General features: G+C 38.0%; 1 protein-coding gene across 1 annotated transcript; it reads left to right on the forward strand.

Annotated features, from left to right (window-relative positions):
• Positions 1 to 211: 211 nt before the first annotated feature.
• Positions 212 to 2,453, forward strand: LOC149695164 (uncharacterized). The gene is made up of 8 exons (XM_089867487.1): positions 212 to 431; positions 496 to 534; positions 603 to 680; positions 745 to 801; positions 880 to 1,019; positions 1,818 to 1,916; positions 1,979 to 2,138; positions 2,314 to 2,453. The coding sequence occupies exons 1-8, from the start codon at positions 212 to 214 to the stop codon at positions 2,451 to 2,453; spliced, it is 933 nt and encodes a 310-aa protein (XP_089723613.1).
• Positions 2,454 to 25,300: the final 22,847 nt, after the last annotated feature.

Consider the following 25,300-nt stretch of genomic DNA (forward strand, 5'->3'; position numbering starts at 1 on the left):
TAAGTAAACCATGGAAGACAAAACCTTCATGTGAAACGGGTGCTAAAACCACTTTATCATCAGTTACAAATCCAAATAAGAGTGTTGAAAATTTGGAAACCTCAGCTAGTCATATGGGAGCTGAAGAAGCTGAAGAAAAAGCGCGTACAAATAATAATGATCTAGATTTTCTAGTCAGAACTCTCCAGGATTATTAGATAAAGCAAGAAGAATGTGCCAAAATTCCCCATCATTCCAAAAACAAACGAATGAAATAACTTCCAATTCACAGCCCCAGTTACCAAAGTCAAAAATTCAGAAGGGAAATCCTGGTCCAAGCTCCTACCACTCATCCGAAGCCTCTACTAGCAAATTCAAAAGATCCGAAACCTTACACCCAAATTCCCAGCGGTGTGAGTCCGCATTTAGGAACGAAGTAAACTACCTGGATGGTAAACTATATCATTTAATATATAAATTAAAATCAAATTTTAATATCCGGAAATTTCTTTTCAGGACCAATTTGGGATTATTTCTCCGAAGATTTCCGATCTTGTAAGTTATAATAGTTATTTCACGATTCAATTTCACTAAATTCACTGGTTTATGAATTTTATTGCTAGCTTCTTTGGCTTCTAATACTGAAATCTTGAGTGGAGCTTCGCAAGGGGTTTCTGCCTGGAAAAATAGCAGGCCACATGGTACAATCCATTTTTCGCTAACTGTTATTAAAACTGCTTTAATTCATTTGATAAAATATTGTAGGACCTCGAAGTGATGGTTATAATCAAGCCTCTACAAATAATTGCAGCATTGTTAATGGTATTGATTTGAATTATCAAATAACCAAGATGAAAGTATAAATTATTGATTTAGAATGATTAACTGTTGAATTTTCAGAAAATAACAGATCTAAATTCGAAAAATCTGTGTTTTTGATGCTCTCAGACATAAATATGAAGCTATACAGAATAATTAATACACAGCAGGAACTGGCTCGTAACACTTCAAAGGACTGCGAAGTTGAAGGTTTAGGGACCGTCCATAAACTACGTCACACTGTTATGGGGGGAGGGGGTTTCTAAATTTGTGACGGTCCGTGACAAGGGGGAGGGAGGGGTTCTTCGATGCGTGACGTCACATTTAGCATTGATTTTGTTACGAAGTCAGTAAGAGGCCGATTGGCTCTCTTATGTTATAGAAGAAGAAAGACAACATTCCACAGACCACCGTTACAATAATTTACCAAAATTGTTATTCCATCATCGCTTAAATAGTAGAAAATTTAAGCAATTATCTACTATTTACACCTTTATATAGCCAATTTAAATAGCGCATTTAAAATAAACAGCGTAAACTCTCTTATGTCTCTGTTTATTCGCCCCTATTATTTGTGAGGATGAATCAAATCCCCCTACCGATTGAAATGGTTTCGTTTCTTTGGCAAATTTTCTAAATCTCAAGCTCGATTAGTCTGTTTTCGGTGACAGTGTCGAAACCTAAAAAGTGTGCCCCTTTAACTAAACTTTATGGAACTTTTTTGAATCTTATATAAAACACATCCAGACATTAAAATTCTAAAGGTCAATCAGAGGGAAAAAGCTTAAAACGGAAGAGAACATGAATTTTCAGCCGAGCAAAATATTTCTGAGAGGGCGGCATATCACTCAAAAAATTAGTCAAATTAAATTTGTACATTAAGACAAATCATAGTGCGGAGGGGGGGGGGGTTAAAGAAATGTGACGTGGTTTTTAGGGGAGGGGTCTGAGAAAAGCGTGACGAAACGTGATCTGGGGTGACGGGGGGGTCAAAAAATGCTTTTTTTCGCGTGACGTAGTTTATGGACGGTCCCTTACCAAATCTACCTTTGGCTACTTTGGAGGATTTACAATATTTGGAAAATCTTGTAGAAAATGAAGAAATCAGGAGGAGGATTGTAAGTTTCCCAAAATAAGTTATTTATAGTTAACAAACTTGTCGTCTTAATTGTCTTTAAAGGTGAACAAATTAGCTGCTGTTGGAGGAAAAAGAGTTGGAGATACTTGCAGAAGCATTTTAAAAAGAGTGTTTTCTCATGGATTAATATTGCAGTTTAATTGGATTGGTATGAATGGAAAACAAGCTTTTCAAGGATTGAAAATGAAAGAAATCATTACTGGTAAGTAATATTGCCATAGAATTATATTAAAATCTATTTTCCATAGATTTTAATTTTCTTATCCCATTATTAGTTCAGATGAATTAATTGAGCTCAAAATATTGATCAGAGCACTAGCTCGTGTATGATTAACTCATGATCAAAGTCAAATTTCATTTTTTTTTAATATTAACAGATGCAGTTCAATGTAACATTAAGGGATCGCGTATTTATGACATCGAAGCTGTTATCAAGAAATGGCTCAGATACGCTGGTGATAGAGAAGGTGGGAGAGAAGAAAGGAAAAAGAAAAAGGACAATTGTCAAGTTGACTAGAATGAAATGAAATTCTTTAGTAAAAAACTGCATCCTAACTTGTTACTTTATTATACCTATCGCAGTTAGCTGACCATAAAAAGTTTGGGGGAGGGGGATTGATCGGGGGGGATTTATTGCCGGGAGAAAGAGAGGAGGGGTTAGTGTTGGGGATGTGGTGGTTTTACTATTGGCAATACTCAACTTATGATGTAAAAAAATATGAAGGCCATCACATGGTTTAAGAGACGCTATCCTTTCCATTCCATCAAAAATACCAGATATTGGCCAAATTCTGGTTTCCATGAAAAATGTATCTCCTGCCCAACTGAAGAAACCGCTTTTGGCCAAATGCTGGTTTCTCTGAATAACTTTTCTCCTGCCCAACTCCAAAAACAGCAATTGGCCAAATGCTGGTTTCCTTGAAACTTGTATCATCTGCCCAACTCCAAAAACAGCTATTGGCCAAGTAGGACATTTCGACTGTTCAATTGATGGTTTGCCAACACCATTGGCCAATAGCATATTCGTAACTGTTGGGCCGATTGCATTTGGCTACTAGGGAACAGTTCTAATTTAAATTAACAAAGTCTGATATTATGCTTTTTTGGCAACTAATATTTTATCACCATTTGTAGTTTTTGCTACAATTTCTTTCATACAAGGTTCTGGGAGACTGGGTAATTCTTTTGACATATGTAAATAAAAGAGCTTTTGACTCCATTTTGAGCATTCGAATGTACGGTCTGATTTTTGATTTTATTTACAGAACACATTAGGCCACAGTGAATTTTTAGTCACGAATCCAAGACAAGCAGGGTAAGGTCAAATTTGAAGATTTTACTATCTTCGCAACTGAACTTTTCAAAACGAACAATCCTCAACACCCTTTGTTAATTACGTCAGTGTTATGAAAAAAATCCCTCCTTTAAAAGCTTTATCATTAATTGTTTCTCTTCCTGCGATTTATTTTCGAAGCAAAGAAGTTATGACACAGATCTTTCAGGTGAGTGACGCGCGCTTTTTTTGTGTGGTTTTTGGCACAAGCAACAGTAATACTCTTTTGTATAATTCTCTTACCAAATTAATTTTTCTTAGTTTGGAAATTTTTATTTCTTCGTTGACAGTTCCTTTGTCTAAACGGTTGGCATATTTTTCTGTTCTGACTTTTCGGTGTATTTTTCGTCATCGGACGTAACCTCTCTTCTCAGACATTTTGACATAGGTTATCCACCATCTTAATCATCTGAATAATCACCGGCATCTTAATCTTCTGAAGATACATTGTGGTCAACCTAAATTCGGTAGCGAAATGTGAGATAATAAGCTTAAAAACAAAAGCAGGCATGGCTTACGTTGCGTTATCGAGAGTCACTTCCTTGGCCGGTTTCCATCTCTTGCGATTAGACCGGAATAAAATTAAATTACAGACGGACTTGCAATTACGGAGTACAACAGGTTGCGTCAAAAACTCAGACCAGATTTGCCTGTTTTAGAAATAACTGTGGCTGATCTTAAGGCTCGTTTTCATAGAAGCTTGAAAATTCGAAAATGCTCACGCTTCGCGAGTTTTAAAACGCGCGGGTAAAATAAAAAATGCGTTCTCGAAAGATGTCGCGCAAGCGTTCTCTTTCCTCTCTAGCCTATTTATTTTCATAGAAGCATGAGATTGTTTTTGTCGGCTTTGTCTTTCCCGAGTCCACGGATTTGTTTATAAACAAACATGGCGAAGTCGAGAAGGGATCTTCTTTTGAGAAAGAGATTTATTTTGAACTGGCTGTATTTGAGAAATAAAAGAAAATACACATACAGAAAAGATGGTGGGTTCACTCAATTTTGATGAATAGAAAAAAAAGAGGGATACTTCGAAACAATGGTAAGAATTCTCCATGATATGTTAAAACACAAATAAAGGAGCAATGTTAAATAAAATTATTATTTTAACCTTATAGATGGTTTGCATGAAGAAACATGACCCTTTAAAGTTTGGAAATTTTACAAGGATGTCACGAGAAAATTGAACAGTTACTAAGCTTAGTTTCAAACTGTTTGCAAAAGTACACATCAGCGAGGCTTTCTATCTACAGCTCATCGCTTAGCTGTCACAATGAGGTACTTATGTTATAACATGATATTTGTATCTTTACCTCTCCGTGTAACGTAGTCCAGGAGAGGTTCTGTAATGGCCGTGTCTGTGGGTGTGTCAGTATGTCCTTTGTTAGACCCACGTGACCGCGTTCGTAGTTTGCGCATCGGAGCAAACGTGTTCCCAATTTCCGGACCGCATTGACAGTTCACAGAAATTTGGAAAATTGTATTTCTCTCCGTTGGCTACTCTATACTTGAGTTCTCACACCACCATGTTTGGTCTTCGTCCAACCCACATGAACAGCAGTCTGGTACTTTTCTGGCTTCCAACACCACCATCTTCTGTTCTTTGTCAATCCCACATTGACACCCGTTTGCACTTACACTGGCTTCTAACACCACCATCCACTGGTCTTCCGTCTATTCCACATGAACACCAGTCTGGTACTTTTCTGGCTTCCAACACCACCATCTTCTGTTCTTTGTCAATCCCACATTGACACCAGTCTGCACTGGCTTCTAACACCACCATCCACTGGTCTTCCGTCTATTCCACAAAGAGACCAATTAGTATCATTGGCTTCACTCCATTATCATCGTTTGGTTTTAGGATATACGCGGCGATCAGCTAGGGTTACGAGAAATAGTAAATTTCGTGCAAAGAGAGAGATTAAATCATTGCCACCAAAGGTTTTTGCAAATGCGCTTTTTCCTTACTATTATAAGGGAAACGATTTCAATATATATACCAAAATTTTAAAAAAATCGGGTAAGAGGGATACGCTTCAATTTAATTGTCAATATTAGCAAATGGACAAATGTTACCAATCATATTGGCAAACCAAGAAAATTGAGTATAGCGAGAGTGTAGTTTCCACAGCAATTTAGAGATATTGAAAACGTTTGAACAATTTACTATTTTAATATAAACTTCCTGCGATTGCAAAGCAATAAAAAGCGATAGATGCATATTTATGTTGTTTAAGGGGGTAGTGATAGTCATCTCGACACGGAGAAGTAATACGTTGGGTTTCCCAACTTTTCGTACTTGTTTCTCAACTATCTATGGTTTTACTAAAGGTTTCTCGCAACTGTTGAGAGTTTGCAAAGCATTGCCTATGGATTTCGCCTAGGCGTCACTACTTGTCACAACATTGTCAAAGAAACGTGTCAAGTTTTGTGGGATGTCCTTCAGCCACTTTACATGCCTACACCCACAGTTGAGAAGTGGAAAAAGGTTGCTCGGAGTTTTGAGTCCTCTTGGAACTTTCCCATGTGCTGCGGGGCTGTCGATGGAAAACATGTTGCTGTTCAACAACCGGCAAAAAGTGGCACACTTTATCACAACTATAATGTAATGTTTAGATTTGATATAATTGGATTAGATTGTGGTTAGGCATATTTATTATTTTATAGGGCTTTATCTCTATCGTCTTAATGGCTGTGGTGGATGCCAACTATCGGTTTTTAACTGAGGATGTAGGGGCTTACGGGTCGCATTCCGATGAGGGAATTTTTAACACCTCAAAATTTGGTCAAGATGTTCAAATTGGAAAAGTGGACTTTACAGAAGACGGCTACCTTCCAAACAGCGATACTAAAGTTCCTCACGTTTTGCTTGGTGATGAAGCATTTCAATTGCTACCAAATTTTATGAGGCCGTTCCCAGGGCAAGGGCTTGACACTAGTGTTCGTACGGGGACCCCGAGCCCGAAAACCGGGGATCCCCGACTTTTTCCCCCGACCCCGACCCCGGTACCTAACATGAAAAATGAAGGCGGGGTTTTTTTCGGGGTTAGATTTTGGTTAGGTTATTTTTAGCAAATAATTTTTTGTCCTGCGCCAAAAACAATCATCTCATTCGTCTCAAATAAGTGCTCCGCTTCTCCTTTATGAAAAAAAGGGCAAGGGGGTAACTAACAACTAAAAAAATACAGTAAAAACAGTCACCAAAATTCCAAAGTTCACCATCCTCCCTCTCGTGGATCGGCGTCTTTTGTAATGGCAGTGGTCTTTCGTGGGAATCGTAGCTGCGTAGCTCGGAAAGTCGGAATTTATTGGGCTTTTTTACAGTTTCTTGCCTACTAGCTAAGAGTCGGACGGATAATATGAGTGATGAGTCTCTCTGAGACAGAGTTCGAATTTGTATATTAATAAAGCTTCTTTCCAAACGATTTTTTATCATTTTTCCAAAAATTTTCAGCATGCGATGTCTTACCCCAACCCCGACCCCGACTTGTTTTTTTCGGGGATAACCTGCCCCCGACCCCGACCCCGATAAAATTTTTACCCCGTACGAACACTACTGATGGTATTGAAAAAGGGATCCTTAAGTTACCCACTAAGCATTGAGATGATTCAAAATCTAATTTGACCCTATTTACCTCAAGAAAATCTTGACCTAGTATAAAGTCACTATTGAGGGAAGGAACTATGTAGAATTTAAATTTAAATTGTTTCTCGCTTTCATTTGACTTAAGAGTAAACTCAAGTTCGTGAGAACCTTTTGTAAACGTATAACGGCCGTCGCCCAAACTACACAATCTAGTTGTTCATCTTCAGGTAATTCTGAAGAATTTCTATGTTTACAGATTTTCTGCCACTGATCTAGACTAACAAAAGTGGCATCGGCCCCGCTATCTAATTTAGCGTGAACTGTCGCGTGTTTAAAAGTAACGGGGATAGTAACCCTTTTATAAACTGAACCCTTCCTGACGGATTCGATCCGCAGGGGGAACGCGACACGCTTCTTGTTAGGGGAATTTATTGGGCACCGGGAGAGGGACCACGAGGGGCCTCTCCCGTCTGGGCTTCCCCCGACTGGATCATCTTTTTCTTTGGACAATCGGGTGCAAGATGACCTGGTTCCTGACAACTAAAACAAGTGATAGAACGAGTAGATGGGAAAGACAAGGCCAGTTGACGACCAGGGGACTTCGATCTCTGGTTATAATATCTATTATAAGATCGTTGACCTCTATTTGAAGTGTTTTGATCTCTAGCTTGCGATCTAGAGTCTAAGGGTTTCAAGGGGTATTCCCATTTAGGAGAAGTAGGACAAGGGCTTTGACAATGCCCGGGGAACACTGACTATGGGCAGAGCCCTTATTAGCTGGGCAAGAAGACTCAGCTTTAACCTTAGGTTTAGGGGGAGATTTCTTCTTTTCCCTTTTCTCAGCATTCCTTTTCCTAACTTCAATATCCTTTTCTATGGTTTTACAGGAATTCCTTAACTGTTCCATAGTGGTAAATTGTAAGAAAAGGAGGGGAGTTCTAAGTTCATCTTTCAAATTGCTTTTAATTATCGGAACTAACTCCTTTTCGGAAAGAGGATGGGTCATCCCTAAATTCAACTTCATAACTTCCCCAAAGAAATCCTCTACCGACTCCTTATCTTTCTGACTTCTATGGTTTATCTCTATCTTAAGCTTAGAGACAGCTTCGGAGTCTCTAAACTGAACTTTAAAGTGTCTCTTAAACATCTTCCAAGCTAAATGAGGATGGAAAGGTTTTAAACTACACATTTTGTCATATTGACGGACTAAATCCCTATACCAATACAAGGCATGCCCCCGTAAAAGGAGAGGCAATGCAGCTAACCTTTCTTCATTTGAAAGCTTGTGAAATTTTGCATATTCCTCAAAAGCGGCTAAAAACTCTGTGGCATTATCGCTAGACGATCCCATGAAGGCTAACCTTTCTGGCGGTTCAATAGGGACTTTTCCCGTCTGAGGAGTTGAACTTCTATTTATTAACGTAGGTAGGTCCCTAACTAATTTATCCAAACTAGTAGCTATAGCTTTATGTATTGCTACATTTTGGGTAGAATTATCTGCCAATGTTTGGAGTAAGGGTAATATAAAGGCTTTTAATTCCTCTTCGGGAGTGTCTGGTCCCAATTGAGGGATTCTTCGAGACGGAGAAATTTGGGTTCCGATAGTTCTAGCTCTTGGATTAGGTAGTGTTACTAGTGTATTAGCAAAACCAACTTTAGGCTTAACATTTGTGGACTCTGATTTAGGAGGAACAAGGGAATTAATCCCAGATTGAGGAGGGAAATTTGAGGGAGTTGAACTTCCCTTAGGGGCAGAAATACTATTTTGAGGGCATAGTTGGTAAGAGGAGAATTCCGATTCTGAAGAGGCGGCTGTCCTCTTTCGTGTATCTGAATCCTCTTCGTCTTTCTCATCCTCAATTCGAAGAATCCGGTTGAAATCCTCCAAAGGATTTTCTGTCTCTGGCGGTGCTAGCGTGTCGCCATTGTCTTCCGTAGACGTAAACAGATCTTCTTTTGATTGTTCTTCCCTTTTCTTTAATATTAAATCTTCCTCCTCATCCTCAGATGTTCGAGGCGACCTCCATGTTTTAGTGTTCTCCGAGTAAGCCATTATTTAGTTATCAAGTTAATAATTCAATTAAGTTTACGATAATCAAAGGATGTCAGACAAGTTAAGTCTACAAAAATATACAAGTAAGCTATCTAAATTCAGTAGTTTTATTTACAAAGATAATGTTAATTTTTATTAATTTAATTAATTTAATTGTGATTAGTTTAGATTAAAATAATTCAATTATCTTTAAAGATTTACCATTGTGGAAGCCGAGGCTTAGCACCACGTGAGGGGCTGATATACCGACAATGATAAACAATTTTTATACGGGACTGACCAAGGCTTAAGGCCTAGTCGTATCGGTCGGGTCCCTGTTCGGGCGCCAATTTTATGTAACCCTCCGTAGAATAATTTAACTAAGGGAGAAAGCTCCCGAGGGCCATAAAAAAGAATGAAGACAACTTACTTTATTAATATAAAATAAGAAGACTATTCTTCTTTAGTTTATTGACGAAAAACAAAGGAATAACGATCCCGTAACAAAATAACTCCGTCTTAAAAGACTAGTTCAGAAAAAGGAGAGAACTAGTCTCTTCAACCGTCAACAGTAAAACTGATAACAAAACTCTAAATTAGTCTATATTACAACTGTGGAAGGGGGAGTGGCTTGTAACATGGAGGCTAGATATGCCCTGCCAGAACCAAGGAGTGGAAACTCCAAAGATTCTGGCAGCCATGTTACACTATATTAAACAAGCATGTGGTATCTTATAATTTTAAAATGAATGTTACTAAACTAAATGAACATGTGATTAATTCAAAATATCTGTGATGGTACTTTAATACCTTGCTTTAGTTTTCTGAATTAAGTAAAAGGTTTAGTCATGTTTTGAAATATTGCTATTTATTTTAATTAAAAGCTTTGTGGGTAAATTGAAGCATTACCCTTTATGGGGGCAAAAATTTCATTTTCTAATTGTATAAATCTATCAACATTTTGACCGAAATGTAGGACATCGGGGTTAGTATTTCCTCCACAAGATGCTCGGTGCTTGCCAAATTCTTGTTCTAGACAGTCTTGATTCAAGTTGTATGTTAAAACAAATGACTCATCTTTTGATAATAGGTATCGAACGACTCCTGGGACGGATTGAGCTGAAGAGAGGAATATATTTTGTAATTAATAATGCAGGAGTAGATCATAATTTGTCTTATTTTAATTAGAAACCAGTCATAATTAATCCTTCCACAGTTTCTCGACTTAAAGTCATTCTCTGACGTTCTGCAGCAGTTAAAGTATCTGCCTTGGAAGACACTTCATTTTGCCATTCCTCAAAGTATTTAATGAAGGTTTCTTCTAACCACTGTAAACATGAAATTTAAAAATGTCCATTTGGCAAGTTATAAAAATTCTAAATGTACCGGCTAATCTTACTAATAATCTGGTATCTCCTGGATCTTTAAACGGATTCAAATTTGCATTTCGTTTCAACTTTCCCTCATCCAAATTTTTGGTATTCATAACGTCAAAAAAATGGATTTATGATTCTAATAAATTTGACTGTTTCACTGACACTTTCGCCAATTTCAAACTCCAAGGCGTTAGCAACAGTTCCACTTAAGATTTGAGCAGCCAATCTCACGCACTCTTGAATAGGAATCCAAATATAGATGATCTCTCGTTAATTTCGGTACTAGCCTAAGTGGCCGCTGTGAATCTAATTCAAAGAGGTTTAAAACGTGCGTCCATAAAATTTCTTGCCCATTCTTTAAAAGTCGTTTAGTTTTGGTATGAAAATTGCTATTAGCAAAGGCATTCCTTGTGGTCTTTATGAGGTGAGGGGGATCGCAAATGAAAAAAACAAAACGCTCTTCATCGTTCGCGTAAATGTTTTTCCATTTATATCCGTCCTTAACAAAATATTTAAATGCCTTTCTGTTGTTACTAGCGCCATCAGCAATCACAGCAATAACTGGAATACCATAGTATTCTAAACGACTTCACGCTTCTAAAATTATCGCAGTATTATTATCACTGTCCAGATTCTTGCATGGGAAATAAGCTAATGGAAATTTAAAATTCCCAGTTACACTTTTAATCATCAATTGTAGCACATGCGTTGCGATTTCAGGCATTTCACCATCATTCGATTGTCTTAATCTTAGAATTTCATTTCCTACATCATCAAGGTTACTGAAACCAACTAATTCCCCTGTATTTGCTTTGTAAATGATATCTTCCTTATTTTTCATTCCATCTAAAATCAAACTAACATATCTCTGATGTTCTTGAGGGCACAATTGATAGAGCTTGTCTTTAGCTTTTTCAAAAGACATGTTGCTGAAGCCCGGAGTCAAACCTATGTGGCTAGAGTGGTTATACAAAGTCCTCTTTGATGGTGTTTGTAAGACATCACTAGATTGAAAAAATGTGTATGTTGCAGGAGACTTTCGATAGAACCACCACTGTAACACTTTTGGGTGCCATCTGCGCATGCGCTTGTTTTTGGCTTTAAGCGCTGATAATTGTTGCTCAATGAATAAGCGCTGAAAAGAATTCTTGGGTAGCACTATTTTCTGTTGGTCAAGCAAAAATGTCAAAAAATTCGTGTCTTCCGATTAAAGTTTCTCTCCATATTTCCTAAGCTAAATTTTCATTCTGGCTTTCATAAGTTTCGACTTCTTCTTCAGATGCGAATTTACTACTGCTTGTTGCTTTATCTTCTTTATTAGTAGTCCTCTCGGCATATAGCTAATTCGACTTTCACCATTCTCTTCTTTGCTTCTAATTACACCTTTTATCAGTGACCTCCTGTACTTGAAACAGTTTTCGCATAAATCACGGGTGTCGGGACTTTTTTAAAAAATTTTTAACACTTTTTGTGAAACAATTTGGCAGTCACTTGCATGGATTGCGTTAGTAAAATTATTCTTTACCCCTTTCAACTTGACTTTGCTGTCGAACATATCTACAATTTCCTCGTTGAAAATTCCGCAACATAAAGTACAGGAATCTACATTTTCTATCAAGGTAAACAATGATGTTACGCTCTTGATATCGCGTAATGAATCTCTTACAAAGGGCATTTTAGAAACGTCTTTTCCATATATTTTAAAAATGCCTCTGTCATTTTGGTTTTTTATTGTAAATGTCTTGATAACGAAGCTATTTTCTAAATCCAATTTGATAACATAACGCTATCATCCAAAGTAGTGACTAACCAGCCATTGGGTATTGGATTATCTCGAAAAGATATTGTTAAATGTTCTGTGTATATTTTCTCATTATTAACTCTAGGCTGGAAGGTTGCGTTATTTTCAAGAGTTTGATTTTTGGCAGAAAATTATACATCCATAATGGTATCATCTAAATTAGTACTTAAAGCTTCTGTAGCAATTTGTCTTGTGTTAATAGAAACGGAATCTTCTGAGGTTGTACCCGTTTTTGGTAAAAGGCTATAAAAAATGGTTTCGCTACTTTGATCTGATTGGTTTGCTAGGCAAACTTCAGATTCTACTTCAGTAAAATTTAATTCAGTTGAATTTGCATCAGATATATCAAAATATTTGAGCAACTTTTCTTTTTCTGACACTGGTATAGGATTTATCCCAGAGCTTACAAAGTTTGGCTCGTGCCCTGGTTTCAGTGGAGTACTCGTTGCAATTTCATTCTAAATATATTAATGGTGAAATTCCAAAAAGGTGCATTTACAATTAAAAGGTTCAATAACATACCATAAACAATATTTCATTAGTTTTACTGGGTATTGCTAGCATTTCAGGAGTTTCTATTGATAACAGGCGCATTAATGTCTGAGAATCTTTCGATGTTTTTAATGTGGGTATCTGGTCTTCATTTGATATTTCACATTCCAAGCCTTGGGTGTTTTGGGTTGAAATTTCACTCACATCAGAAGAAATATCAGCATTCTGATACTAATGTTCAAATTAATAATTAGCTACGGCATTTTCAATTTGAAAAACTTAACTTTAAAACTCACCATTAGTCCGGTGTTTCTTCAAAAGGTAAGGGATCAGGGTTCTCGTCTGTTGGTCCATGACCCCCCACAAAATGAGAAGAGCAAATATAATACGTGGATTTCTTAATTTTTTCAATAGTAATCCGATCATCAAAACGTCCACAAGCAGAACTCCATCTTTTACATTTTTCAAGATTAAGCCTAGGCCTCGGAAACGGAAAATAGCTAACATCTACGCTCTTAGGCCTTGATTTGACATAATTTTCCCTATTCCAACACAATGAATACTCGCATTTCTTTTTAACCATCGTTTCGCGCTTGTAATCCTCTAAAAAAATAAATTAATTCTTAGGAATTCATCTCAAATTTAAGTAGGTGATGACTGAGCTGAGAGAGCGAGCGTCGCCATTTTCACCGGAAACGAAAACAACCAGAATAGCCTTGAGAGCCCAAATTTCCCCTCCTCACATTCCCCACCCACAGATTGAGTGAGACGGTGCCGGGAGATGTAATTTTGTACACTGGAAGCTACCGCTTTGCCCCTCCGTATAACGATAAAGACTCCGTGATCAGAAGCACTATCATATTGAATTTACTCTTTCAGGGCCTTCTCATCAAAAGTGATAACAGTCGATTTCTCATCTTCTGTCATAGTGTTCAACTTTAGGCGCAAAATGTCAAGCACTCCTTTTTGCAAGCCTGGGCTACTAGGGACGTTCTGCAACCACAAGCTCATAGTGCGAAAGGCTGGCAGGAAGAAATTTTTCTTCGTTCCCTATAAACTCTCGGCCCCTGGTAGTATAAGGCAAGACAGGTTTGCTTATCGTCGTTTGTAAACCTTCGTCCTCTAGGTGCCTTTTTGCCATCCGTAACTGAATTCTAAGAATGATTAATACTGCTCACTATTTCTCTCTCTAGTTTCAAACAATGGTTAGAGACCATTCAGTGCGGCAGGTCGCACATGAATATATTTCAACTACAGTTTACATCAATTCTCCGTGGTCGTACTATTAGCGGGTTAAGCACTAATTTGTTCAGAACATGTCTCGAAAGTGTGCTTGTTGTAGGTTTTTAAGGCAGTGTTGCCAATGTGTGGGTAATTTCCCACATCGTGGGAGATTTAGGTTTGGTTTTAGGCTCTGTGGGGAAAAAGTAATATTTTTCCGAAATTAATCAAATGTCGGAATTTTCCTGTTCAAGGGTTAATAGTGCAAAATTTTCAAAAATGCACTAATTTTTAACTGCACAGTTAAAATTAGTGCATTTTGCAAAATTTTATCCCGTTTCATAATTTCAAGCGACATTTTGAAATAAATTCGGTGATTTTAAGTTTGGCACTGAAAAAAAAGAAAGCATTATTTTGAGAATTTTAAAGCTTTATAGCATTTGTACATATTGTCAAAGCCATGCGGAGTGATATTCCATATTAAACTTAGTATGATAAAATAGTCCAGATAAATATGACTGTAAAAAAGGGGGTGTGGGAAATGCGGCAAATTTTTAAAATTGAAGTGGGAACATCCACTTTCTAACATTAGCAACACTGATTTGAAGGTTTTGCTCATGGCTAAACAGACCGCTCATTCAGTTTTTTATTGTTTTAAAGCTTATTTTGACACGTTATCTCTCAAAAGTAATTAATGTAATGATAAAATGTTTTGGGGGACTGGAATTGTGCCCGAAAACCCGAGATAAGTAAATTTTTGAAATTGATTACCAGTAAAATAATTTATTTCATCGGAAAACGGTAATGGAACGTTGTTTTTTCTTACGCATGCCTTTAAGTTTCAATTAAAAGAAAAATTAATATCTGGTCCTTCAGTCAAGTGATAGCCTCAGTCCTATCGATACGTTTTAGGACTTGATTCTAATCAAGACATTTTTGATTAATATCTGCACCTTCAGTCTTCATTTTAATTAAGATTGTTAAGAAACTGTTTTATATTTTCAAAATCTACACTAAGCAGAAACATATATAAAGGGGACCGTAACTTTAGCTCAATCAGTCATTTATTTATAATGACACTCCAAAAAATAAAAACGTAACTCATTGAAAGTTTGTATTCTTATTGTAATTAACATAATACAATTTTTTACAACCCTTTATTGAAACGCTCCCCTAAAAATTCCACAAATAGGACCAAATTGACAGTTTAACACAATTTTTCAAAACGCTGATTCATGTCTGTTTAACCTTTAGCTCAAACTTTTCATAAGCCCAATATGAAATTCGGATATCCTTAAAACTTCTCAAAGACGATCCGAGATTATCAATTTCGAACTTTTTTGTAGCATTACCTAACGTCTGTTTGATAAACACAATATAGTCAGGGCAATGCCGACTCAATTTATAAGGGCTACCCTAAAAGTCCACAAAGGTGATCCAAGATTGTTAATACGCCTAAAAAATGCCCTCTTCAAAATATGTAGCTGGGGAAAAGAGAGCGTGATCGAGTGGGCTATGCTAGTGGGTATTTTGGTAGTAAGTAACGGGGGTTGGGACTCCAGGCATAGCCCGCTCCATCACGCACTCGACAACGCAATGCAACTCGCGCCAGCGTGGGAAATAAGGCGGTAACACAGGGCAAATGACGAGTTTAAAAATTGCCTGGTACAGTTCAAAAATTAAGTCGGAGGGGGGTCAGTGGCCCACGAGACTATTAAAAAATTCAAGGGTAACCAGAGTCCACACATTAAAATTCTAATATTTCAATAATCCACTTCTTTAGCTTAGCAGACGACGTGCTCTGGCCCATGGTCACGGACCAGTTTATTTATTCCAAGTCAGGAGGGTCTCTGGCCTAATGTCCGGTTTAAAAAATCCTTATTTTCCACCCTGACTAGCGCTATAGCGCAAGCAGCTTGCGACGTGTTGCGCGTGATCGAGTAGGCTATGGTCCGGTCTAAAGAAATCTTCAGTTCAGCGTTGTAAATAAGGCGGTGGCTCAGGGAAAATGACCAGTTTAAAAATTAAATCGGAGGGGGAGCAGTGGTCCACAGGACCACTAAGGAAATTCTAGGGTAACCAGGGTCCAGACATTATCTCAACTATATTAATTACCCACTTCTTTAGTTTAGCAGACGTCGCGCCCTGGTCAATGGTCATGGACCAGTTCATTTATTCCAGGGCAGAGGGGTCGCTGGCCCAATGTCTAGTTTTAAAAAATCCCTATTTCCCACCCTGCTTCAGTTGGGAGTCCTGGATTTCCTAAAGTCCATAGATGCATATGACAACTTGACAAGGATTCATTTCTCATAAGCGAGAATGGCCAACTCTGTTGTGTTAGAGACAGCCTGGCAGCCTGGTATTTGTTTACTTCTAAGTCAGCTGGGCTTTCACCTTTAAAAGTTAATACTGCCCTTTGAATTTAAATAATTCGAAATGAGAAATGTTATTAAATGAATGAATATATACGGTTGCAGTTGTGTCGAAATGAGAGCAATTAAATATGTGTCATTGATATTTAGCTCTGATAATTTCAGAAACTTAATAAAAAGTAGTGTTATGTATTTAACCAGAATTTATTTTATTGAAATTTATTAATAACTATTTAAATAAAAAAATTGTAATACTATTTTATGTTTTAAATTTTACAAATACAATTCAAAACAGTAAACATAGGGCAAAGGTTATATTGTATTATAAATAGCCCGTGGGATTGATTTTAGCTATATCGCAATTAGAGCTCGACATTTTCTATCCATTATCCACAAATTAGTAAATAATTTGAATGAAAATAGGTGGATATCTTTTATTAATTGGGAAATAATGCACACACTTTACATTTAAATTTTAGAAGTTAATTTATTATTTACTTTGTGTACGTAATATTCAGCATTAATTTCACTAAGGCAATAAACTACGAGGAATTAACTAGTATATATGTTTAAAATTATAATTTAATCGTTTCAAAACTAATATGGTTTTGAACCGGTTTTTGTAATTTAATTATTAAATTTGTGATTATCGATTGGTCAATATTGAAAATTAACCAATGGTGGAACAAATTTTTTTTAATCTCAATGAAACTGAAATATCAATCAATCATCTACTGAAAGAGGTATCAACCTATTATTTTTTTTTCAATAGAAGGTAAATAAGGATTAGATGGCTTGCTGCTTCAAACAAGATTCTTAACAATGAATAGAATATTTTGTTAATTTTGGTCAAATTTAGATATTCGGTAATCTAGTTAATACGACTAAACCACTTTTTGCCCATGCCTATTTTAAACTTTAATCACAGATTTCGCTTACCATTTCTCAGGCATAATAAACACTAGTGAAGGACGCAAATCTATCTGTGGTTGGTAACGGTGACCAATATAGCAATTTGCCCAATTACTCGGTTTGAACTTCATTTGCACCTTTCTATTCGTTAATTTGAAGTGTTGCGAGAAATTTGAATGGAATATGAGTAGATATCTCTTTCAGAAGATAATTTTTGATGTTGATATTTAAGATTCATTGAGTTAAAAAAATTGGTATTGGTATTTCAATTAAGCTTTTATATCAACATCGTTTAATTTACGATATGGGCTTATGATGGTAGTCTGTTTAAAAGATTAAATCGTTCCTTTAAGTGTCACTAGACAGTATCTACCTCCAAAATCGAGGATTAGTCACTTTGTAAGCATCTCCTAGTCACAGGATATCCGAGGGTCAATTTCTTATATCATAGCTATAGCTATAGCTCAGTCACTTTTGGCAAGGCCTAATACCATTTTGCTTAACTGGCGCTGTCAAATTCCTTTTAAAGCATAGATCATATAGTTTCCACCCTTGATTTTCATTTCGCAACACACATTGGATTCGTAAACCTCGACACGCACCACGATTAGAAGCATTAAAAGGCAAAAACAACACACTGACCGCATACATTTTTAGTAAATAACATGTCTCACTACAGCTGTTTTCGGCGCTGAAGCGACCAAGGCTTAGCGCAATTTCACGGGTTTCACCGCCTTAAAAAAAGTGGCAAGTTTAGGAATAGATTGTGGGACAATAAAAAGGTGGAAAATTATGAAATTAGGCTTATATTAAAGCTTGAAACCTACTTTATGATATATTTAAAATTCATCCATCAGCAAATCCTCAAAAAATATGAAAATGACAACGAAAAAGGATCCACTCTCAAATTTTTTCCCCTTAAAAAAATGGCGGCCACAAACGGGGTAATATTGTCCCGGCGGCAATATTAAAGCAGTCTTATCTCACTACCGATAGGCCATTTCAACCAAAAGGCATTAAGAAAAAACAATCGGATTAATATGACGCAACTATACGTAAAAAAAGGCCAATTTTGGTCGCGCTGATATATTCTAGTAAATCAGTCTATCCATGCTTAAATAACGCAGATTGGGGTAATTTTGAAAACTTAAAATTAAACATACTTAAATTTAAAATTAATCAATGAAAGCTGGAAAGCGCAAATACTAAATATGAGGCTTTCGTTTAAAACCGTTTTCAAATCAAACAAACGTATAGTTATATCATGACGGCTACCACCAGATGGTTATCTGTAAAATATTTTCCCATGTTATTTCTATGGGATAATTTCGAGGTTTTCGTCAAAATCTATGATTATTTTTATGGAAATGAAAACCACCCTTAGCAACTTTATTTTTTATAAAATAAACTATTAAATGGATCTCTTTGAAATTTTAACCACATATGAAGGGCCCGAATTGCAGTTCTGTGGAATTTTTTTCAAAGCAGTTAATACGATACAAAAAAAGTTATAACCAATCAAAAAACCATCCTTATACATTGAAGTCGGTATGAAGTCTTATCTAAGAGAGCTATCGCTCTCCTAGAATTATGAATTTCAATGTATTAGAGATGGGAGAACGCGTCTAACCAGTCAAAAGATCCGTATGATAAACCACGAACTAGCTCTAAATCAAATCGTTAAAATTGTTTTTTATGCCGGAACCGGTGAAACATCGACCGGGGGAACCAAAAAACGTCCAGGGATAAAATTCTTGAACATTGTTTTCAATAGGTACTTAACGTTTATCACCCATTACCCATTTAGTTGTTAATTATCATAACGAGGTACATTGTCATTATCGTAGGTCAGTTTGCGATCAAGCAATAACGATTTTCCCTCCTAATGTCGAATGTCGAATGTCGTACGGCGCATTCATTGGCTTATCGCGCAATTGACGTCAAGAACGTTTATAAATTCGAGATTGGTTCAATGAATCCCAAAGATTTGGAGAAATTTGATTTGAAAGGTCCAAAACATAGCAAAGGACTAAATCCAAATGCCGTTGAATTAGATCGCTAAAGAGGAGCTGCTCTGACAACCTTCGAAACTTTAATTAATTCGGCTGATGAAAGACAAGAAGGTATAAGATGCCCAAGTATTCGCGCGCCATTGTCCCAGTTCCCCTTTCAAAATACAAAGGGGGGGGCGTAAAAGTAGGCCGGACTATTTCGCTGCCACTCCCCAGTCGGAAAATACGTAATTTTCGTCACTCGCGTTGCGCTGACGTACGTTTTCAAGAACTAATGAGATGCTGGTTGTAATTTATGGGCGGGGATTAACTGAGTCCGGACCTACGTTTGGACTGGAGAAAAAGCTGGAAATGTGGGGCGAACTCATACCTTCCTCCTAGTAAACTAGATATTAATCCATGATAAAACTTTTGGAATACCGACTATCCTGAGTTATCCAGGTTTTTTCCCCAAAAACGGAGTTAAAACAACGAGAATGTTCTTTTAAAGTTGAAGCAACTCCTTCAGAGCAAACTCACTCAGAACTCAAAAACTTGGCTGATTCCCATAAGTTTCCAGAATTTCCCTATTTGTATGAACACTGCACGAAGACAACGGAGTATACATCACGTGTGAGCTGAGATTACATAGGTATTACACGAATTACGAATATTACAATATGATAAATAATTATGTCTAACAAGTGTACGTGGATCAGATCAGATCAGCCCATTAACTTCAAACTTCAAAAAACCAAACCAACCTTTTTGCTTTCCTCCGACTTAAGTTTGGCTACGCGCTCTTTTTTAGCTTCAAATAAAATCGTATTAGCGATGTAGGCAATTTTGGGACCAAATCGAAACGACTGTAACAATGTATTACTTATTGGAGGTTCAATATTCAAGTAGGCAAAGACCTACTAGCGAAAGATAATAAACGTGGGTATGTTCTATGCTTTCCAAAGCATTTACGGCGCCTCGAAAAGCGTAAATTTGTTAATTGGGGCCGCCCAAATGATGCTTAACATAGTTGGATTACAATGTTGGGATTCGTCAATCAAAATACAATCGTAACCCTAGTAAATTGGTTTCCACAATTTTTGTAGTTTCATATATCCATCGTGCATCATTTTGACCTCAAAGTCATTCGGGTCAATCATACGTTTCCATATAGTTGTAGCGTCGTCAACCATAACCTGAAATTTCCCCTTACTTAATACTCGGTGATCCATTAAGGGTGGTAGGGCCGAAGTACATAGTGATTTACTCGAGTCGAGTTTGAGTCTAAAATGTTCTATTCTTCTATGATCAGCCGATTTTGACACAATAGGGACACCGCCTAAAAAAGTTGCGATTTGTGTTTGTGTTTTACGGATGATCCCTTAAAACAAGTTGGAAAACCAATTTAATAAACCTCTCCCAGTCGAGACGCAATTAAGAGGCTTTTGTAAAATAAATAATTAAAAAAATATAAAGGGTATTACTTATTTTAGTCGTCATTAATTAACATAATTCCACTTATATCGTATTAAGAAACATATCTATTGTTGACGTTTGAGTTCAAGCGTATGCTTCTTCAACAATTTTTGGAAATTAAGGGTATATAAGGCGATTGATTCACGATAAATGATAAGAAAACCCGAAGCACTGCCATTGGGAGGCTAGACTTTCTCGTAACCCTAGCCGATCGCCGCCTACTTCTTAATCCTAACGATGATAATGGAGTATAAGGTAATATTGCTTTCTGAGGACACGTTTGCTCGGATTTGACAACTGCCAACGCTGTGACTGACACACAGACAGATAAGCCCAGTGTAATACCTCTCCGTGACGTCATCGTCACATGTGCAAGGGGGTAGGGCAAAATGTTTTAGAAGTACGGAACATTTTCGACTCAAAATTGATTTCCCGTAGAACTAATCCCACTGTATATATGTACTTCAGTCCTTTAATTGCGCTTTTTGAAACACCGTGTAAAACGAATTACCAAAAGATCCTTGTCGTGAAAACCAATTTCCTTATTTTTTCATGGAATGAACTGGGAGCGTGTTTAATGGTGAGTCTTTCATTAGCCGAATTAATAAAGGTTTCGAAGGTTGTCAGAACAGCTCCTCTATAGCGATCTAGTTCAACGGCATTAGGATTTAGTCCTTTGCTATGTTTAGGACCTTTCAAATCTAATTTCTCCAAATCTTTTGGATTCATTGAGCTAATCTCGAATTTATAAACGTTCTCGACGTCAAATGCGCGATAAGCCAATGAATGCGCCTTACGACATACGACATTCGACATTAGGAGGGAAAATCGTTATTGCTTGATCGCAAACTGACCTACAGTATTGACAATGTATACAAGCTATGGAACTCTAAAACTGATGAAGTGTTCATCAGTAGAGACGTTCAATTTGAAGAAACTATATTCCCAATGAAAATAGAACGTGCTGAAGCCTAACATACTGAACAAAACCCCGAAAACAGTTTGTGGTCTGATTTAGAAGTAACAATCCCGTTTCAAGATGAAGTACCGGATCAAGAAAGGCTACCAGAAAGAGCCGAGGTAGAAAACCAAGAACAGCCACAAGCAAGAGCCGAGGTAGAAAATCAAGGAAACCCACAAGCAAGAGCCGAAGCAGAAGCACCAAATTAAGAACAAATTGATAACGACGAACAGAGACACTTAAAACACGAGACGCGAACACGATCGGGAAGACAGGTAATACCGCCAAAGTGGACTCAAGATTATGTCATGGATGAAGAACATACCTGTAATCACACTGTCAAAGTTTAAAAACGAATCGATCCTACTACAAGTTGGGAAGCCCTAAATTCAATGGACGGCAAAGAGTGGAAATCGGCTATGCTCGAAGAAGCGGGAAATACAATGAAAAATAGCACATTTGAATTTGTCCCTAGACCAAAAGATCGAAAACCAGTCAAGTCAAAATGGATTTTCAAAACAAAGTATAATGAAGACGGACTATTAGCTCGATACCGAGCGAGATTAGTCGCTCTTGGAAATACACAGAAGCCTGGCTTAGATTATGAAAAAACGTATGCACCAGTGGTTCAAGCGAAAACTACAAGAATTTTATTTGGAATCACCGCTGAGCGAAACTGGAAAATTAGACATTTCGATTTAACTGCGGCGTATTTCTTTGCTGATCTCGATGAATAGATATTTATGGAGATTCCGGATCACTTCAAACATTTAACCGAAAAACTTCGGCACTCTTTCCCGAACTTACCTACAGATGCGGAAATGGAGTCAAGCCATTATGTCTGGAAGCTGCAGAAAAGCATCTATGGGCTGCATCAGTCGGGACGACAGTGGAATAGACATCTCGACAAAGTTTTGAAAAATATGGGATTCAACAGAGGTCAGGCGGACCCGTGTGTTTACTACATTCCTAAAGGCGATATTATTGTCACTACCTACGTTGACGACGTTGTTCGATATGGCAACGATGATGAACTTGAATGGCTTTACAGTTCCTTAAACAAGCAGTTGGACGTTAACGATCTTGGAGAAGCAAAACATATTCTCTCGATGAGAATAAGAAGAACTGAAGATGTTATTATAATGGATCAAGCACTGTATACGGAGGAGCTCCTCAAGAAAATTGGACTGGAGAACGGAAAGAGCATGTCAAATCCATTAAGCTTAGAGACAAAATACAGAGTTAGTGAAAAAGGAGAAGAACTAAATGATGAAAAAGCCACTATGTACAGACGAGCAGTTGGAAGTTTACTTTATCTGGCGACGCATACGAGGCCAGATCTAGCGTTTGCCGCGACATACATGAGTCAATTTAGTAAAGAACCCACAGAAGAGCACTGGACAGGTGTGAAGCATGTTTTAAGGTACTTAGCTGGAACGAAAGATTACGCTTTAGTATTTCGAAAGACAAACAAGCCGAAGAACATTTATACGGATGCTGACTGGGGTTCGGACGTTGTGGACAGGCGATCGTTTTCTGGTTATTCGTTTATCCTAGGCGGAGTGGTAGTAAGCTGGGCTAGCCGCAAGCTAAAATGCTCTGCCTTGAGCACCGTCGAAGCGGAACTCATTGCGTTAAGCGAATGTGCCAAGGAATGCATATGGATAAGAAAACTTTTAAATGAACTAGGACAAAACGATTTACTTCAAAATGTTATGGAGGTAAATCTTGATAACCAAGGGACCATGAAACTAGCGGAAAATCCAACGACCTCGAATAGATCTAAACATATCGATTTGAAGCTATTCTACATTCGCGATCTCGTAGAAAACCAAGATATCAAATTGAAGTATGTGCCAACAGAAAGAAATTTACCGGATCAGATGAAGATTTTGCCTAGCCCAGGAGCAAACGAACATTTACAATGCATGGGGATCGTTGATCCAGGAGGGGTGTTAGGCATTGATATGCATCGTGTCAAAACTTCGCGGGTTTAAGGTTCCTAACTACTATGTAGCGCCATCTCTACAAACTATTACATGTAAAACCTTTTTTTGTTAGTCACTTGACTTGTCCTCTTTGTGTATTAAAAACAACTCTCTTTATATGGTTAAGAAACGTATTATTATTATTCGACCTATCCTACAATAATTAATAACACCAGCATCCTACAAGCTCTTACAAATAATCTTGCACCACGGAAAAATACCTTATATCCAGTTTTTATTTCGCGGGGCTACTCAACAACCGGGGGAAACTGTGAACCAGTTCTACGTTCGCTTACGGACTCTAGTAATGGCATGCAAGCCTGAGGACTCTACGGATATTGAAACTGTTTTGGTCATGGATCAATTCATTCTCGGCAGCAGGGATAAGCTTACAAGGGCAGAGCTCTTTCGATCAGCCGATCCGCTATCGCTAACTGAGGCCTTAAATTCATTTCGGATCAGTGAGAGTACCCAAGCAGAGCTCAAACATGTTGAGGCTAGGACCGCGTCTTCGGGCCTATCGGACTCAGTTAATTACACCTCACATCGACCACGAGGCAGAGCAAGAGGTTTTGCCGCATCCAGGTCACGAGGAAGATCCCAGCAATTTGGCCTGGCAGGTCGTAACAGTCAGCGCCAGCAACCACAGGCTATGTGTGGATATTGTGGGAAGCATCACACTAATGACGGTCACTGCAGCGCGTTTGGACAGAAATATAATTGGTGTCAACGTCTACATCACTTCTCATCAGTTTGTAAGCAAAGACAACGGCAGCAACAGGAGCAGTCCCAAGGCGTTTACTTTATCGACGACGGCCTGCTACCGTCGGCGCGGGCCAATATCCATCAAAACAACAACTATGCACAAGGGCCTATTCCGTTTGGGCACCAGCAAGCGGTTACATCTCCAACGCAACCGCCAAGCCAAGAGCGGGATTATTGGTCTGAAGAATGTTTCCAAATTCAAGAAGTATCCCTTACTCCAGGGAGTATACACCGGGAAGACATTCATTCAGTCCAAGAAGGCGGTGCCCAAAGGAAATACTTCCGTACCCTGCAGATTCACTCAATGGCTCCGATGCCAGCTAGATACAGGAGCGACCTGTAATGTTATGAATCTTCGAGATTTTGAAAAGTTGCAACATTCAATCTCAAGCCTGAAACCCTTGCCACCGCAAGCACTATCTTTGTATGATAACTCGGTGTTGCGACTTGTGGGTGAAGCAACTCTAACGGGTTCCGTTGGTCCCAAGAGGCAGCAATTAAGCTTCAAGATTGTACAGGGACCTTACAAATGCCCACTACTGTCGGCTAGAGAATGTGTGGACTAATCACGATTCACCCAGTTTGTCACATAGAAGAAGTTCAATCGGCTGTGGATGTCACAAGGCGAGAGAGACTGCTCAAAAAATCTTGGATGGCTATACCGATGTTTTTCAGGGTCTGGTGAATTGCCGGGAGAATATTCCATAGCAATAGATAAATCAGTTACCCCAGTCCAGCACGCACAACGCCGCGTTCCAGTCGCGCTGTTAGAGCCACTTAAAGAAAAATTAGATGAACAAGAAGCCCGAGGAATTATAACGGTGGCCCAGCCTACGGAGTGGATTAGCAGTCTCTTCATAGTACGTAAAGCTCAGAAGTTACCAAATCAAGATAACAAGTCCACCATTCGGGTGTGCATTGATCCCAGGGACCTAAACAAGGCCATCAAGCGGCCGAAATTCCCGATGCCAGTACTAGACAATATATTACCCAAGCTGGCTGATGCAAAAATGTTTTCGGTGTTAGATGCTAAAGACGGGTTTTATCAAATTCGGTTG

This window comes from Phalangium opilio, unplaced genomic scaffold (assembly GCF_054372755.1).
Source record: "Phalangium opilio isolate 3A_F unplaced genomic scaffold, DU_Popi_V2 ptg000022l_1, whole genome shotgun sequence".
NCBI classification, from domain to species: domain Eukaryota; kingdom Metazoa; phylum Arthropoda; class Arachnida; order Opiliones; family Phalangiidae; genus Phalangium; species Phalangium opilio.

What these genes read in the sequence shown, in the direction of transcription:
- LOC149695164 (XM_089867487.1), top strand. Translation starts at nt 212, where the DNA reads ATGTGCCAAAATTCCCCATCATTCCAAAAACAAACGAATGAAATAACT. An exon ending in CGAAGTAAACTACCTGGATG is followed by an intron (nt 432 to 495) that starts GTAAACTATATC and finishes ATTTCTTTTCAG; the next exon opens with GACCAATTTGGGATTATTTC. An exon ending in AAGTTGAAGGTTTAGGGACC is followed by an intron (nt 1,020 to 1,817) that starts GTCCATAAACTA and finishes CGCGTGACGTAG; the next exon opens with TTTATGGACGGTCCCTTACC.